Below are 18,507 nucleotides of genomic sequence, written 5' to 3' on the forward strand. Positions count from 1 at the left end.
TTGTCGAACACATTTAACAATTTATATGAAACAATGGTTTCTAATATTTCTTTAAAAATATTGATTTTGTCTTTGATTTTTATTTGTTTGCTTTTTAGACAAGGTTTCAGAAATTCCAAAAATTAATTTATTCTTACTATAGGGGTATACTTTTTTATATTCTTAATAATCAAAATGTATGAATGAAAGCACAAATGAATAATAATGGACTATTTGAATGTAAAAAAAAAAAAAAATGATAAGAAAAATTTTTCGCAAGGCTGCTTATATTAAGAGATCTTTGCGATGAAAATCAATTTATATAGCTGTCCGAAAAAATACTTTTGTACTTGTTTTTTTTTTCTTTTTAGATGTAAAATTTCGCAATGCTTCATAAACTTACCGCTGTTTTAAAGATTCTAATTCAATGACAAAAACTTAAAAACTTAAATTTTTCGAACAAAAACAAAAAAAAATTGAATTTAATTGTTATTTTTAATTTAATTGTTTCACCAACATAATATTTACATAACATGTTTTTTCATCAACGAATTTTTTCAATAATTTAAAATAATTTTTTTAATAAATATGCAATTTCTTTTATTATTGTGAAAAAAGAAAAATTATATAAAAAGAAAAAAAAGTTGTATATTTTTTACTTTTGAAATATTCTAAAAAAAAATTGAAAATTAAACAAAAAGTTCAAATAATAAAGTTGTATAAAAAAAATCAAATATAGTAAATATTGTTATATTTGATTTTTATAAAAAAAAAAAAAGAAAAATAATTTAAGGAAAAATTAACTGGAATTACTTTGCGAAAAAAAATTATTAGATATCCCCCTGTAAATTACTAGTTCAAAAAAAAAAATTAAAAATATAAAAGAAATAGCATCTACAAAGTAAAAAATGAAAACGATAACTAAATAGAAATACACAAAAATAGAACTACATATTTTTCGAAAAATTTAAAAATAAAAATGAAAAACGAAATATTTTAATTAGAGTCTAAGAAGTTTTGTAACAAAAGAAAAAAAAATAAACACTAAAAATAAAAGGTAAAAATTTTAAATACAAGAAAAGTTTAATACAAAATACTTAAAAATTGTAAATTGCATAACAAAAAACAAAAATCCCAATTTGAAAAAAGCAAAACAGAATATTGAAAATTCAATTTTTTTAAAAATAAATAATAAAACGTGAACTACTAAAAAACAAACAAAATTTCATACTAAAATAAAAAAAATGAAAAATTTTACACAATTTTAAAGCATAATGAAAAAAATTTTAATACAAAACATTTTTTTTTTTTGCTTTGCATCAATCCTATTGCCAATTTTTTTCGTAGAAAAAACGAAAAAAAAAAACATTTTGGAGTTAACTAAAATGTTAATTTTTTTGTAATTATAGAAAAAAAAATTACTACATTCATTGTTTAATTCAATAATCAAATATAACATTATTATTAATTAAAATAAAACTTAAATTCAGAAATTAAAAAAAATGTCATGATCCCACCCACATTATGTCTGTTACGTCACTTTCGTGGCAAAGAAATTTATCCAGTCGCGTCACCTCAAATATCTCTTTCTGGTAATGTTTTGTCGGCAGAAGATAGAGCAAAAATATGAGGATATTAAATAGAATAGGAAGGACTGGAAAAATAGAATATAGCGACGTTATTTGAGTATCCTGAAAAATCTTCGGCAATATCGGAATTGTTTACCATTAATTTTATTAGAAGCTCAAATTACTTATATTTGTTATTCTTTTTGTTCTGTAAAATACAAAAATCCTAATTATCATAATTAAAATTAATTTAAAAAATGTAAAATTAATTAAGTAATTTTTAAAACTATGAACTTTATCGATAGAAACTATTTTATTTTTGTTTGTATATTTAACTTAAAAAATCTTGGCGTGATGACCTATCGAGTGCATATATTAAGGTGATAAAAAATTACTGTCACGTCGTATGATTGTAATAAAAGTTTTACAGAAAGAGCACGCGTAATATTTTTGACTCCTGCCATTAAGTCAGAGTTGGTATCACTTAATTATCACGTTTGAACCTGCTAGAATAATATATAGACGTGTTAGTATCACTTCATGCGATTCGATTAACAGCACATGGCTAGATAATTAAAACAACATTAAAAATCCAGTACATACATATATTAAATTTTTATTATTTTCCCGCGCAGATGAAATTTACAAAATTGAAATGTGTAGGCCTATTTTCATGTTAGACATATAATTCGCCAGTTTTTAAGGGTTTAATACAGAAAATAATAGTTTATTTAAAAAATATAAATAGAAAATTTGTGTTACATGGTAATATTCAGTCGATTTAGGCCCTTATTATTCTCCCCCCATTATAAGTGACCGTGTGGACACAAAACAAATGATAAGCACATGATAGTAAACAATGAAAGTAGTATAAAATTAAATTAATTTGTATAATTTTTATAGCAGAAATCAGCAATAGAGATGTAGTAATTTTATTATAAATAATATAAAAAAAAAAAAGAAAGAAAAAAAATACAAAACCCGTTTTAAAGCAAAGCTTAAATAATTTTCAAGGAATTCAAACATATATTCCCATTTTGATAAAATAAGCTGTGTAATATTCAAAAAAATTTTATATTTACTAAATGAAAAAATAAAAACAGAAAAAAAAAAACAAAAAAAAATTTAAAAATACATATATAAATAAAATTTTGATGTTATATTTATATAAAAAATTAATTTCGTATTCATATATAAATCCATGTTAATTCTACATTTGAAAAAAGAAAAAAAAAGATAAAAAGTTTTTATATTGTTTTTTGCTTAAATAATTGTAAATATATAATTTGTTTCAATTAAATTGTTTTTTTTTCTTATCATATATTTAGAGTTCATAAGCTGACCTTGGTCCTTTTTTAGAAAATTATTATTTCTTGGAAATATTAGCATTTTATTCAACTTTTTATAAGAAAAGCGAGAGCTAATCATCTAATTATAATGAAAAATTATATGTTTTAAGAATATTATTAAGGCATTAGTAACACATTTTTTGCTGGGATGTCTTTTGTTCAAATATATTCTTATTAAGGCCCTTAGTTTATCATCCATTACCTATAAATATATTACCTATAAATCCATTACCTATTTAATTGTTGCTGTTATTTTGATTTTATAATTAAAAAAACTGCTATTTATTTATTCTATATTTTGTCGATTTATGTATGTACATTGGAAAGGTGATCATTTCTGAGATGAATTTCAAATTAAAATATAATGAATTTTGTCCAAATAAAACATTTTTTTTTTTCACACAACACAACGTTTTTTGTTGAATTTTATTGATTCTTATTTATTGTCCATTTGCTATTTAAATTTACTATGTAAATTTCTTTAATTTTTATTACGGAACTAATACTGTGACCTAAAATAAAGTATGATTTGGAAAAAAATTGACTAAATGCATAAAATAGTAACGTTAAATATTACAATATAGTAAATTATTCAAAAAAAGCTGTATATAAATATTTGTATATAAAATTAATAACTTAAAATATCTAGTCTTTGTTCGAAAACAAAAGATTGCTACTGTTTTGCTAATTAATAGCTACTTGCTTATTACATACATATGCTTCTATAAATTCACATATGTGAAAAAAAAACATAAATTGCTTTACAATCCCTTATTAAAGTAAACTTTTTCTGGTACATTTCCACTTGTATTTTTAACCATTTCATCATAAAATTCTGGTTCTATCAATTTAATAGTACTTGTGCGTAGAGAGCTACAAAATAAAATAAAAATTTAGAAAATTTTTATGTTTTTTTACATGATGCACTCAAAATTTACCATCTTTGTGGGTATATAGCGCAAGAGCTAGGTACCATAAACAACAAACTAGAAAGAAATAAATAAAGTAACTTTTGCAAACAAGCAACTAATTGAAAAAAAAAACAAAATTTACTTACAACATTCCTACTGCTATGGTTTGGAATGGAGCATGCAGACCCGTCATTCTCTTAAATCCCGGATATTTTTCCAACCTTTCCATAATTATTGGTAAAACTAACATACCTGGAGCTGCCATTGCTATACGAGCTTGAACAACTTGGAAAATACCTTTTACAGCAGCAACACGACTTTTGCCAACAGTATTTCCGTTGTGATCTTCAACATCTATTCCATTAATAATTTCATTCTGTCTCATTAAAGGTATATTAACACAATTTGCGGCAGCAACAGCAGTAAAAGGAACATAACGCTAAACATAAGATATATTTATTATACATATATTTTTACAGAAAAAATATAAAAAGCTTACTTGCAGCAAGGGAGATGCTCGTTTCATAACAAAATTTTTAAAACCAATTGCAGTAGCTACTGCTGCTGATGTTGCTGATAAATATGCTCCTATTAACTGGTTAACAGTGGTTGGAGATTTTGCATTACGATTTGTATAATTAACAACAGCGTTAAAAGATTGATTAACAAATTGCCAAAATACAACAGCGCCTGTGGTACGATAAAATGATAACATGGCACCAGTTATCAACATACCTCCGGGAACCTATTATTAATGTTGTAGATTTATTAAAATTATATATCTAAGAAAAGAATTCTAGTATTATAAAATTTTACCTGAAAACTCATTCTACCAGTAAAATTTTGTAATTCCCCTGTATCTGGATGGAAAGCTGATTTATAAAGTTTCATAGCGTATACGACATCTTCTCTCTTAGTTGTGCTTGGTTCTTGACCTTTTCTATATTTGTCTAAGAGTTCTTTTGCTTCCAGTAACTGAGAACTAAAAATTTAGTAATTTAAATATTGAAAATATTTGCTTATAATTTTAATATACAACTCTAAAAATTCATCAATATGCTTATATTTCCCTCATTTGACTAGGAATCTTTTTAAATCGTTCATTATTTTAAAATATTTGGCTGAAAGTAAGTGTTTCGTTTGACCGATTAGACAAATTAGACAAACCATATATGTAAGTATAAACATAATAAACAATTTCTTCAATTTCAAAATGAAATTTAGAATACAGATCAGATCTTAAGAATTTAGAAATCAGATTGAGTTTTCTTCTGAAATTAAGTTTTTAAGGTTATAAGTAATCGATTTTTTTAATAAACTAGGTAGGTACATAGATTTCCTTTTTACCTGCTGATTATATCCCATGCATGTACTTTGCATTATTTATGATCAAAAAATTTGACATTGCAATTTGAATAGCAAATGCAATACAAATAATTTTATTAGATAACTTTAAGACTTACGTTTGAGGAGACTGTAATTCAAAACCTTCTATATCTACTACTCTTCAAAACCTGCAAGATGATACTGATTACATTATGCAGTTATAATAATTTAAAAGATAACCAATTTTCATATAAGAAATACATTTTCTGAGATGAAATTGATTAAATTTAAAAAATGTGATATTGAAAAAAATTATTCAATTAAAAAACATTATTAAAATTTTATTAGAAACACAGAATCTGCTAATTTGTTTGCAATGCTTTTGTTAATCAAATGTTTTGTAATATTTTAATCTAATAGAATTAGACTATCTGTTTTTATTTTTCATTGATAAAATTATTTTACTATTTTAATTTCCTTACGTATACGAATATAATTTATATGTATGTATAACTACCCTATTTAAAGCATCTATGTAAACTTAGTACTATTACATATATACTTATATTCTTGAAATTAGATTGAAAGAGAATCTGCCTCTTTAAAATATAAAACTATTACACTACATCTTACCTATAGGTATTCAAAGAATTTTTATAAACTCAATTAAAAAAATTTAATACGACATATTCAGGGCATTTTATTGGCAATCAATTTAAAAACATAGGTATTTCCCTATTATAAAAATAAATAAAAATTAAAGACAGATGTTTAATATTCAAGGTAATAAAATAACAATCCGGTCATTCAATTCTATGATCTGACTAATTAAATAAATCATTTCATTTTCATTTTCGAGCACATATAACATTTAGGGTTCGTGTGTACGAGTGCTCGTATGTACATATGCATGTGGGTAGGTCTGTAGGTATAATTTTGCACCAACCTACTTATAAGTGTACATACGTTTTACGTAAATTTTATATAGATATAACACTCAACTTATATTATAGTACTACATGCATAAATTATATACCTACCTTGGTAATATGCAAGTTCTAGGATCAGTCATCCATGCAAAATAATTAAATCTACCAGTAAAAGTGTTCAAGTCCCATAATGGTTTATCGATTTCAATTCGACCTTAAAAATATAGTACATTGAAAAATAATATAATTATATATTATATATATAATATATAGGATGTATGATTAATGTAGGTTGTATTTATACATATATATAATTTTATTTATTGAAATGTATATTTTATTGAAACAACATTTAAATGTTAATAGACACTTGGTTATCAATATATGTATGAAATATATTTAATAGAATAAAAAATATTAAACCTGTCATTTTTAATATATTCTTGTATCGTTATTTTGTTATTGAACCCAATCTCGTTGCTAATTGCTAACTTTTTTTTTTCTTGTTTTTCGTATTTTTCCAAAGTTATCTCGATCACAATAAACCAAATATTATGCAATGAAAGATGATAATCACGTACGATCAGAAGATAATCACTACCTTCGAATATGTTTCATAAATGGAAATAATCCATTATTCTAATATTTAGTAAATCGAGAAATGACAGAAGGTAAATATTTATAATACTGGAGAAAAACTTTTTTTTGTTGCTGTTTAGTTAATTTATTCTATGTATGTACATACAAATTGAAAAGCTTATAGGAAGCAGTGGTGCAATTCTGAAATGTTTTGATGATATTTTGTTCTTTAATCTACTACCTTTCTTTGTACATACATGTTAAGATAACATAAGAAAAATAAATAAATAGAATAATCGAATAATATTTCCATTTACGTGTTAAAACTACCCATGAGTATCCTTAATATATACAACTCAGCTATTACAACACCTCATAATGTAAAATTGTGGATTGATACCTTATTTCTACAATTTTGGGGGGTATATATGCGAAATTCGTAAGTGGAATGGCCTTTTCCGATATACTTATGTGTAAAACATAACCTTAACTTTTTTGGTATAATCATTATTTTTTTCATAATTATAGCGTTTTTTATTATTCAAATGTCAATTTAATAAAAAAATAAGACATTTCAAATATTAAAATTAAATGCCAAAATAATTTCGAATATACTTTTGGATACCCTTTCGCTTTTACCTATTTCTGTTTTTACCTCCCTAGAAAAAAATAAAGTAACTGCACATTTGTTCGAATTAGTGTAGTTGTGTTCAGTTTTGGCTACTTATGAATAATTTGAACACATAAATGGAACGCAAATAATACAGAGAAAACTTTTTTAGCTACATACCATAATACGTTTTGAGATTTATCAACTATAATGTTAAAAATTATAAAATTATAAAAATTGTACTACATATTTCATGTGGAATTTCTAAGAGAATACTGATTATACGGCAACTCCTATAACAAATTTTTGACATTATTAAAGTGTCAAAAAATTAAACACAAATAATAAAAATATTGTAGGAAATAGGAATAATAAACAAATCAAATTAATTGGATTTTAAAATAAAAAATGTAAATTAAGCAAATTTAAATAACATTAAATTAACATAATTAAAAATCATTTTAAAATATTCAAAATTAAAGAACAATGTATTCACATATTTCGCATATTGACAATATGTGATAGTTAATCATTTACTGCAAAAAACTGAATTGATTTTTTTTCTTATTAAATTATCTTCGTTTCCATATAGATTTTATTCAATAGAATTTTATAATTTTTTTTAAGAAATTTTCTAAGTACATTTTTGTAAAATATCGAAACAAAAAACAGTAAAATATGAAGAATGAATATATTGTTAAACTTTTTATTCTAATTAAATTAATGACTATCGCTATACTGCCTGCTATTCAGAGTGCAAACATTTTAGCTATACTACCAAGCGTATGGAGATCACATTACATTTTTGGCTCAGCAATATTAGAAAAGTTATCATCGAATGGACACAATATAACTTTAATTACCAGCATAAATAATATAGAGCTACATCCAATAAAAAAGAATTATTTCAACAAGGAAATTATTGTACCCCATATTAGTCAAAATTGGATAGATTCTGGCTTGAGCTTTAATTTTGAAAATATCAAAAAAATTTCTATTTTAGAATACTTTACAAGAATGGTTTACGCATCAACGTCAAACATTGATATAATGTGTCTGAGAATAAATTTGATGTAATATTTGGTGACATATTTTTAGGAGATAATCATCTGGGGTTAGTAATGCTTTTAAATTTTTTTAATTTTTATACATAAATATTCTCATTTTGAAAAATTAATTATACCATTTTTTTTTAGTTTTACTCATCGATTCAAGTGTCCATTAGTCGTTATCAGTCCCACTGGAAATAATAGATGGATTGATGAAATGATTCGAAATCTTATTACAGCAGCCCGTAATCCAAGTAATTTTTTACCTTTAACAGAAGAAATGAACTTTTTCGAACGCACTCAAAATACTTTGATGAGCATATTTGAGAAATATATACTTTTGCTTGCTCTGCGTGAGAGAAAACAAGAAAAAAGGCTGGAAAAAAAGTGGTGGCAGGAACTCTTGCCTCAAGAAACATTTGCTTACAATACATAATATAAATGTAAATGTTCTTGATGCCATCACATTTAAAGACACAATCGAAGAAGATTTGGGCGAATTTGCCAATGTGTTTCTTAATTCTTCAACTCTTTCGTAAGTTCTCAATTTTTTTGAATATTTTAAAAACAAATTAAATAATTTTATAAATTTGTATACCGTTTAAGACCCCATTACCCAAATACTCCAGAAATGCCACGAAATATAAATTTTAGTAAGACTCCCTCACCAAAAGTGGCACAGATTGTTTCAGTACCACAAACGCCAGAACAACTCCCACAACAATATGAAAAGAGACAAGTCCACTCCACAGCACCAATAGCGGCCGAAAGCTCAAGAAGTAAAGAGGAGAAAATATTAAGAATCAAAAAATTCGAAGAGTATATGGTAGAAACAATGATTGCGAAAGATGTAAGTGCACTATAATGTAAATATTATTTTAGAAAAAAAAAATTATTTCAATATAATTTGTTTTGCAGATACCTGAGGCGAAACAAATAAAACTGGAATGTTCAATTTTGAAGCAGATTGCAGAAATTGAATAATAATGAATTAGGTGATTAATTTTTGAATAATATAAAATATTTACATTACAATAATTTAATTTTTGTTTTATTTTTAAGGACTACATGTGTAATGCATATTTTAAATTTAAAAAAAAAATTATTTTCTTAAACAAATTATTTATAAAATTTTTTGGATTTTTTAAAAATATAAAAAATAATTAAAAAAACAATTTTTTAATTTAAAAAATCTTTCAACTTAAAGTATGACTAATGAATGAAGAGTTTCGAAAAAAATTATATACTACAAACATATATGTACATACCTAACTAATTTACAATTACATATTATTAGACAAATTAGATTTATATAAACAAAATTTAATTAATAATTTATATGTATATAATTTAGTAAAACTTTATTATATGTTCTATATACTTATACATATAAATAATTGTATATGTTGGACTATATTAATAAATTTCGAGATCACCAATCCGTTTACTAGGCTGAACTGAAAATGGGAATTAAGCAAATTACAGGCAATGGAAATTTTGTGAAAAGGGATGAATTAGACAACGTAGGAGACAGCTTTAAGAAAACACGTTGTATTGGAAGTTTCAGGATCATATATTTCGATCAATTTTCTTAGCTTCTTTGCCAAGATGGAGTACTTATTATTTGAAGGTGGTAATGAATTATGGGATTTTGTTCGCTGATACTCCATTTCTTTGTGCAAGGTCACTAGAAATTGGAAAATAAGCAGCTTTCGCAAACCAAACGCGTATGTTAATCCATTATGCCATCCTTCAATGAAATTTGTAGTCTTTGGAATTCCTTGCAATATTGATTGCCTGTGATTCCAAAGACTTGGAGGAAAAAGACCATTAAACATATAATTCCGGTGGAAATACTCTACGTACCTTTTGCAGGCAAATTGCCCTGCAAACAGTTGAGAAACTGCCTCATATCCCTTTTCGACGTCATTTAGAGGCAACATTGATAATGCAAAGAACATTTTAATGTTCTTGCGAAATTCGGGGTCTTTTTCATATTTTGTCTTCAAACCTAATTTTTGAAGACACCTTATATTTGCCTGTTTGAAATGGAAAAAGCAACCCAGTGTTAGGCTTTCTGGGAAATTTTTTTTAAATGATGTAATTGCCGCGCTCTCGAAGTCTATTAATATAGTACGTCTTCGATTACTTAAATTTAATTTTGTTTTTATAATTTTTATTGTATTATTGTACATTTTCTCAGTTTTACCAGTTAGGACAGCAAAAATTGCAGCATGTGCTGCACCATGCTTTACAAAGTACAGCACATATAACTGGTAAAACGGTCTAGATACTATGTCAAAAGTCCCGTCTGCCATCCAAGTATCAGCTGACTCTAAGGCAGCAGTCATTTCTTTAATACAAAATATTATATATGTACATATGTATGTTGCATGAGATCTTCAGGTATGTCGGAAGGATTTTTCTTATAATATTTATTGTAATGACGCCTTAGAGTCGCTTTCAAACTTTTTTCAGATGGCAGAAGGGACTTAGATTCTTCCGACATTTTAAATGTTACATCCATAATTACCTGGAAATAAGAAAAAAAATTTTTTTAATACTTTTGTATTAGTATGTTATTTAACATAACTTACAGATCTTGATGTGGTCGTCGAAAGTAAAATAGCTTCTTTCATTTTTGTTATAGCTGCTTCGACCACCCCGTTTTATTTGTCCGGCCTCTCGTGGGTGTGTACTACTTTGGATTCCCTTTTTTTAATGTCCCCGTTCCCAAACACATATATAAATGCAGGGTATTTTTCTTTAAAGCTAACCCTGCATTTGTAACTATCGCAATATAAATTTTTACAAAAAAATTAAGTTTTAATTATCTTAATACCGCAAATAATATTAAACATAATACCTTTTAAGTATGTATTCATACCCCTCATATTTAATTATACTACAGCCTTTGGTCGTCAATTGTTTACTCATTCTGAAAGAAATAAATGTACATAATTAGATAAGATTATATAAAAATAGGTGAAATGTGCTTTTTTGGAAACCTGTATTAATATGCTAACAAATTTTTGAATAATTTGTATTTGAAAATTGTTGTTTCTTTTTAATGTAAAGTTGAAAACAAAAAGAAAAAGATCGCACATTGGGAAAAATAACGGCATAATTTTCTGTATTATTTTGTATTAGCTTTATATATTAATGAGTATGTATACTCGAGTGTATATTATGTCATTGTTTTTGCAAATGTGCGATTTGAGTTTGGTAAAGGAAAGAAAGAATTATGTATTGGCATGTATGTATGTATGTCGAAGTCAATAATTAATATGTGTATATTTATATGATTGATGTTATCAGTATGTATAATTACTCTATTTAATCCTATAATGATCTACTCAATGATCTGTATAAATAAGGAATATTGCGTGAATATAAATTTTATACTCATACATTTCCGAGAGTATACACCTGTAGATCATTAAATTTAAAGATGGAGAGTAATCAGAAATTCTTTTTTTTTATTTGTAAAATTTAATATTTTTAAAATGGAATTTTACTTTATTTTAATTAAAGTAATATAATTTAAAGTATTACTTACTTTATAGATGTACTCCTTTTTCCAATGTTCCTGAATTATTTTGTTTTTTTTTTTAAAAAAGCACAAAATTCACTAAATTCCTTTTTTAAATTATTAATTTTGAACTTGTTTTAACTTATTAATTTTGAATTTAAATTTAAAAATTTTTAATTTAATTATTTTGAATAAAAAAATTTTTTTTTAATTCACTAACTGAAAAATTTTCTTCAATTTTGTAACACAATGCGAAATTTTTTTAGCAAACCTTTAAATGGTTGTTTTTTTGTTGTTATGGTTACATAACGAAGGAGTAATAGGGTTGCATAATTAATAAAGTTCAAAAAAATTTCATCAGTATGTATATGGTATAGAGTCATTCATAGAGTCATGATATGTACGAATGAGTTACAAATTCAGTTATAAATTCATTAATTTGAAAGCATAAATGAATTATACTTTAAAAGGTAAAAAGTTATAAAATATGTTAAAAATAAATTAAAGGGTTAGAAGAATAAGGAGTTAAGTGACATTTTTCTTAAAAATAGTTTTTTGGCAGCTTTAGTCTTTTCAAAAAATTACGCATCTTTTACAAAAATTCGATTTTCGAAATATCAAGTTTTACGGTATTTAGACAATAAAAAAAAGAGTTAAGTACACATTTTAATCTTTTACTTATTAAATGAATGCGTTAAGATCACTTAAAATACTAAAATACTAAAAAATAAAGTAACTGCACATTTGTTCGAATTAGTGTAGTTGTGTTCAGTTTTGGCTACTTATGAGTAATTTGAACACATAAATGAAACGCAAATAATACAGAGAATACGTTTTGAGATTTATCAACTATAATGTTAAAAATTATAAAATTATAAAAATTGTACTACATATTTCATGTGGAATTTCTAAGAGAATACTGATTATACGGCAGCTCCTATAACAAATTTTTGACATTATTAAAGTGTCAAAAAATTAAACACAAATAATAAAAATATTGTAGGAAATAGGAATAATAAACAAATCAAATTAATTGGATTTTAAAATAAAAAATGTAAATTAAGGAAATTTAAATAACATTAAATTAACATAATTAAAAATCATTTTAAAATATTCAAAATTAAAGAACAATGTATTCACATATTTCGCATATTGACAATATGTGATAGTTAATCATTTACTGCAAAAAACTTTGAATTGATTTTTTTAATTCTAATTAAATTAACTTCGTTTCCATATAGATTTTATTCAATAGAATTTTATAATTTTTTTTAAGAAATTTTCTAAGCATATTTTTGTAAAATATCGAAACAAAAAACAGTAAAATATGAAGAATGAATATATTGTTAAAATTTTTATTCTAATTAAATTAATGACTATCGCTATACTGCCTGCTATTCAGAGTGCAAACATTTTAGCTATACTACCAAGCGTATGGAGATCACATTACATTTTTGGCTCAGCAATATTAGAAAAGTTATCATCGAATGGACACAATATAACTTTAATTACCAGCCTAAATAATATAGAGCTACATCCAATAAAAAAGAATTATTTCAACAAGGAAATTATTGTACCCCATATTAGTCAAAATTGGATAGATTCTGGCTTGAGCTTTAATTTTGAAAATATCAAAAAACTTTCTATTTTAGAATACTTTACAAGAATGGTTTATGCATCAACGTCAAACATTGATATAATATTAAAAAATAAAGAAATTAAAGAACTAATCACGAATTCTGAGAATAAATTTGATGTAATAATTGGTGACATATTTTTAGGAGATGCTTATCTGGGGTTAGTAATGCTTTTAAATTTTTTTAATTTTTATACATAAATATTCTCATTTTGAGAAATTAATTATACCATTTTTTTTTAGTTTTACTTATCGATTCCAGTGTCCATTAGTCATCATCAGTCCCACTGGAAATAATAGATGGATTGATGAAATGATTGGAAATCCTATTACAGCAGCCCGTAATCCAAGTAATTTTTTACCTTTAACAGAAGAAATGAACTTTTTCGAACGCACTCAAAATACTTTGATGAGCATATTTGAGAAATTTTCATATAAGTATGCATGAAAGTAATATAATTAAGTACCCACCTAACTATTAATTGAATTTTTAATTTTAGTTTTTTCCATATAATGTATCAAGAAAAAATTTACCAGAAATGCTTTAAAGATAAAGAAAAAAAAATTCCTGCACTTAAAACTTTAATTGATAATATCGATTTAGTATTGCTAAATTCTAATCCAGTCACTCAACAACCAAATGCATTTCTGCCACATGTGAAAGAAGTAGGAGGGGCTCACATCAATCATTATCAAGGAAAAGAAATAAGACTTCCAAATGATGTTTTGAACTTTATTGAAGAATCTTTTAATGATGTAATTTATATAAATATTGGAGGAAATTCTAATACTAGTGAATTGCCTGAAGAAAAATTTAAAGAATTGTTAAAACTAATTAATGAACTTGAAAAAATGAATTTAAGAATAATTCTACGTTGGGAAAATTTTAAAACATCTATTAAGTCGAATAATTTATACGTTAAGTATTGGTTGCCACAACAAGAAATTTTAGGTAATAAAAATTTGAAATTTTTTTTAAAAATAAAATATAAAATAAAATATATTTTTGGAAACTTTCCAGCTCATTCTAAAGTAAAATTATTTATAACAACTGGTGGTTCAATGAGTATTATGGAGGCAGTTTTTTATGAAAAATTAATTATTTGCATTCCAATTTTACCTCAACATGAAGTTAATATAAAACGAATAAAGAGTCAAGGCTATGGTGCAATAATAGAAAATTATGAACATTTAAATGCTGCTAGTATACTTAGTAAAATTAAAAATTTAATTAATAATGAAACTTATTATGAAAATAACAAGAAAATTTCACAAAAATTCAAAAATGTTCCAAATAATCCAATGAACTTAAGTACTTATTTAATTGAATTACTTATAAAAGAAAAACGATTTGATTATTTAAAATCGTCATATTATATTCAAATGAATTTTATACAAAAAGAACTTATTGATGTCATGTTAATTATATTATTAGGAACTATAGTCATCATTGGCTTGCCTTCTATTGTGATATGTTTTTTATTACGTAAAAACAATATGAATTCGAACAATAATACTATGTATAAAAAATTATCAAGTGCTAGTTTCGATACAAGTGCCAGTACATTTTTAAGGAAATTAATGAAATCTAAAAATATAGATATTAAAAATAAGCATAAACATAAGAGAAATTAAATTGTTTGATTTTTTTTTTATTGTATATTTTTGTTTTGATTTATGATTGTATAATTTTTTTTACATTATATGTCACATAGTTTATAAGAAAACTTGTTAATACTGTTGGTATTTTACGTACCTATAACATAAATGGTTCAAGAAATAAAGTTTTATTAATACCTATGTACAATTTATTTTAAAATTTTATTCTTAAATAATTTGACATTATTATTGCACTTGTATTGTGAATATTCTTAAAACATTGCTTAGTTTTGAAAATCCTTCAATATTCCATTAAAATTTATGTTCATCTCCAATTATCCAGCTTTTGAAAATTAGTTTTATTTCATATGAAAGATATATTACATCCATTTTACAAAAAAATAAAACTCGACGAAATGGAAAAGAAGTGTAACCAGGGGGTAAATTATTTTTAAAATGTCATTTTCGAATTGACAATCAACTATCAACGGTTTGACAGTTGATATTTTTATTATGTCAAAATTGTAGGTTATACGTAGTTTCCAAATAAAAATACATATTTCCAATCGAAGTTCGAGAGAAACTCAAAAGTAAAAATATATTTTTATAAATTGTAACAAATATGAGGCATGCAAAATTTATAGCTAGAACAGTGTTTGTACAAAATAATAATCTTGAGGAAGCCTGTCGTTTATTAAATAGAATTTTGGGTAAGGAAGAAATATTTGATCAATACAGAAGAACCAGATATTACGAAAAACCATACCAGGTGATTAACATACATTCTTTCTTGTACATCATGGTATAAAAGTTTTTGATTCCAGGTTCGCCGTAGGATTAATTATGAAAAATGTAAATCAATATATAACGAAGACATGAATAGGAAAATTCAATTTATATTAAGGAAAAACCGTGTTGAGCCTTTTCCTGGGTGCAAATAATATTTTTGATAGGCAAATGAAAATTAAAAATGTCTAATATTCGATCAAAAATAAACAAATAATGAAAATTAGTTTATAAAAATATATATTAAAAGAAACGCATTTATTTTTCATTTTTTAAAAGTAGAAAAAATAATTCAAGTTAATGAGTTTAAAACAAAAATTTTAAGTTTAGAATTCTTTGAATATTAAAAATCTTCCGTTAAATTGATAAATGTATCTAATCTATTTGGCATCTTTTTGTGATTTCTTTATAAAATCAGAAGCAATTTTAAAAATAACAGATGCAGTTGGCCGATCTTCAGGCAATTCGTTTGTACAAATAAAAAACAATTCAATAATTTCCTTGTATTCATCTGAAACTTGAAAATTTTCGGGCAACGGTGGCCTTGTCCCATAACACATTGATTCAGTTGAAGTATCTAAACTTTCGTTTGTAATGTCAGAATTTTCTTTGGCTTCCTCGTCATCATTTATTTTCAATGTATGTGGTGGTAGTAAGGCTAAAGTTTCGTAAATAATTAATCCAAAACTAAAAATATCGGATTTTGAGCAAATTATGGTTTCACCGTCAATAACTTCTGGTGCTGACCACAATTGTGTTCCAATATATTCTAAATCTGGATTTTTAGTAAAATCGATTATACCTTCGTCATTTAATGGCAAACTAACACCAAAATCACATAGTTTACAAATTTCAAAATCTCCTTTAATAAGTATATTGAATGATTTTAGATCAGCATGTAATAGTTTTGCTTCTTCATGTAAATACTTTAATGCATTAGAAATATCCAATACAACTTTCCAAATTTCATTTGCTGGTAAAGGGCCCAAATCATCCTCGCAACGTTCTTCTAAAATTGTACCAAGACAAGTTGTACAACATTCTATTGCCAGAGAATCTACACCTTCTGAACTTTTCTCAAATGCACGAAAGCCAATAATATTTGGATGAGATAATTTACGTAATATTTCTGCTTCAGCTTTTAATCTTATATCATATATTTCATTTCCTTTTTGTTCTCTTGCAGTTTTAGATAATCTTTTTATGGCCCATGGTGATTGATTTTTGCCTGTAGGTGAACGTTCTAGTTTCCAAACATTCACACCTGTACCAAAACCAAGCTTAGTTAAATGTGGTGATGATGGTATTGTTAATTGGCATCCAATTTTTGAAATATTATCCAAATGTTTTCTTCTTAAAAATTTCTGTGGTGTTTGTGTGTCCATATTTAATTTCTCTTTTTAAAAAACAAACAAAATTTTTGATTAAATATTTTCGGTTTCCGCTCTATGTAAGTTAGCAGGTCTTTTCTTTTGTTTTCTAAAATATTTGAAAATTCAACTGATTTATAGGGAAATGAATTTCAAACTAAATATGAACGCAGATTTGCCAGACTTTTTGTTTTTATGTTGGGTACAACTATAAAATTTGATGCTAATAGGTGGAGTAAGTAGACCTTTTTCCATTTAATTTCATATAAAAATAAATGCTTTTATTTTTTTAAATATTTCTTGAGTGAGAAAATCAATTTAATTTCTTGTTTGTTTAACAAGAATGTTTCGAAGGAAAATATTAACCTTTTTTTTTTATAAAATTTAATTGCTAAATTTTTAATAATTCACAGCTAAAATATTTTTATTTTTACTGTTCAACCCTGAAAAATAAGTGTAATAATTTTAATTTTTATACATTTTTTAGAGACATCTATGTTTCATTCAAAGAAACATGTATAATAATTTTTTTATATTTAAAGATGTAAGAGGCGCTTATTTCTTTGACTTGTAAGAAATTTTTAAATTTTCTAAATACAATTTTTTTTTTGAAGGAACTACCGCAACGCAATATTGGAACTTCAACTTTAAATTAAATAAAAGTGTTGTGATTAAAATATTGAATTTTTATTTAATATAAATTTTGATAACAATTTTATGTTTAAACTAAAAAAATAGTTTTTATTAAAATCGAACGAAATAAAATAGAAGTTATGGGACACTTGTATACGAGAAGAGAGATAGTGAGAGTTTCTGGGTAGAAATTAATTTTAAATAGAAAGTTGAAGTGTTGAACCTGACCTAGAGAATGAGGAAGACCTAGAGATTCTTGAAATTCAGAATATCAAATATAATTTGATATTAGTTGTTGTAAGTAGTATAATTTAAATAAAATTGATTATTAATGGCTTGATTATCAATTTCCTATTCATTTTAGGTACATACATATGTACTTGGACATCAAAATTAATTCCAAGAAGGAAAATTATCTTGCCAAAATATCAGTAATTTTAATAATTTAGACCAGTGAATTTAACAATTCACTAATTAGCATATTCACAAAAAAATATTAATAAATTCTTATATTGCAAGTGAAGAAGGTTTTCAATAATTCAGATTCATGCTTAAAACTCTAACTTAAATCTGAAAAATCATTTTTTGGATTATTATAGATTTGCAGAAACTACCGAGTTTAGTTTGTCAGGCTTTTTATATTTAATATTT

General features: G+C 24.8%; 4 protein-coding genes and 1 long non-coding RNA gene across 5 annotated transcripts; 2 read left to right on the plus strand and 3 right to left on the minus strand.

Moving 5' to 3' along the window:
* Positions 1-3,540: 3,540 nt before the first annotated feature.
* On the minus strand, positions 3,541-6,728 carry LOC129613984 (sideroflexin-2). Its single transcript, XM_055528346.1, has 7 exons — positions 6,486-6,728; positions 6,174-6,276; positions 4,624-4,789; positions 4,307-4,552; positions 3,954-4,246; positions 3,835-3,882; positions 3,541-3,769 (listed from the first exon to the last, which is right to left on the minus strand). Exons 1-7 carry the CDS (start codon positions 6,490-6,492, stop codon positions 3,658-3,660), a joined length of 975 nt encoding a protein of 324 aa, XP_055384321.1. The 5' UTR covers positions 6,493-6,728; the 3' UTR covers positions 3,541-3,657.
* Positions 6,729-10,652: 3,924 nt separating this feature from the next.
* On the minus strand, positions 10,653-12,086 carry LOC129613934 (uncharacterized). The gene is made up of 4 exons (XR_008697352.1): positions 11,860-12,086; positions 11,167-11,238; positions 10,898-11,090; positions 10,653-10,833 (listed from the first exon to the last, which is right to left on the minus strand). It is a non-coding gene; the product is annotated as an uncharacterized LOC129613934 (long non-coding RNA).
* A 777-nt stretch (positions 12,087-12,863) lies between these two features.
* Positions 12,864-15,256, plus strand: LOC129613931 (UDP-glycosyltransferase UGT5). The gene is made up of 4 exons (XM_055528277.1): positions 12,864-13,629; positions 13,712-13,906; positions 13,969-14,420; positions 14,490-15,256. The coding sequence occupies exons 1-4, from the start codon at positions 13,160-13,162 to the stop codon at positions 15,101-15,103; spliced, it is 1,731 nt and encodes a 576-aa protein (XP_055384252.1). The 5' UTR covers positions 12,864-13,159; the 3' UTR covers positions 15,104-15,256.
* A 423-nt stretch (positions 15,257-15,679) lies between these two features.
* On the plus strand, positions 15,680-16,063 carry LOC129613933 (28S ribosomal protein S21, mitochondrial). The gene is made up of 2 exons (XM_055528279.1): positions 15,680-15,836; positions 15,892-16,063. The coding sequence occupies exons 1-2, from the start codon at positions 15,690-15,692 to the stop codon at positions 16,006-16,008; spliced, it is 264 nt and encodes an 87-aa protein (XP_055384254.1). The 5' UTR covers positions 15,680-15,689; the 3' UTR covers positions 16,009-16,063.
* A 54-nt stretch (positions 16,064-16,117) lies between these two features.
* On the minus strand, positions 16,118-17,319 carry LOC129613932 (lymphokine-activated killer T-cell-originated protein kinase). Its single transcript, XM_055528278.1, has one exon. The coding sequence runs from the start codon at positions 17,236-17,238 to the stop codon at positions 16,234-16,236; it is 1,005 nt and encodes a 334-aa protein (XP_055384253.1). The 5' UTR covers positions 17,239-17,319; the 3' UTR covers positions 16,118-16,233.
* Positions 17,320-18,507: the final 1,188 nt, after the last annotated feature.

Source organism: Condylostylus longicornis, unplaced genomic scaffold (assembly GCF_029603195.1).
Source record: "Condylostylus longicornis isolate FDR11 unplaced genomic scaffold, ASM2960319v2 ptg000098l, whole genome shotgun sequence".
Classification (NCBI taxonomy): Eukaryota; Metazoa; Arthropoda; class Insecta; order Diptera; family Dolichopodidae; genus Condylostylus; species Condylostylus longicornis.

Bases quoted from the DNA above. Each gene is read 5' to 3' on its own strand.
- LOC129613933 (XM_055528279.1), top strand. From the start codon at position 15,690: ATGAGGCATGCAAAATTTATAGCTAGAACAGTGTTTGTACAAAATAAT. The intron at 15,837-15,891 runs GTGATTAACATA...TTTTGATTCCAG, and splicing joins ATTACGAAAAACCATACCAG to GTTCGCCGTAGGATTAATTA.
- LOC129613931 (XM_055528277.1), top strand. From the start codon at position 13,160: ATGAAGAATGAATATATTGTTAAAATTTTTATTCTAATTAAATTAATG. The intron at 13,630-13,711 runs GTTAGTAATGCT...ATTTTTTTTTAG, and splicing joins TTAGGAGATGCTTATCTGGG to TTTTACTTATCGATTCCAGT. The intron at 14,421-14,489 runs GTAATAAAAATT...GAAACTTTCCAG, and splicing joins GCCACAACAAGAAATTTTAG to CTCATTCTAAAGTAAAATTA.
- LOC129613984 (XM_055528346.1), bottom strand. The intron at 4,247-4,306 runs GTAAGCTTTTTA...TCTTATGTTTAG, and splicing joins GAGCATCTCCCTTGCTGCAA to CGTTATGTTCCTTTTACTGC. The intron at 3,770-3,834 runs GTAAATTTTGAG...TTTATTTTGTAG, and splicing joins GCTATATACCCACAAAGATG to CTCTCTACGCACAAGTACTA.
- LOC129613932 (XM_055528278.1), bottom strand. From the start codon at position 17,238: ATGGACACACAAACACCACAGAAATTTTTAAGAAGAAAACATTTGGAT.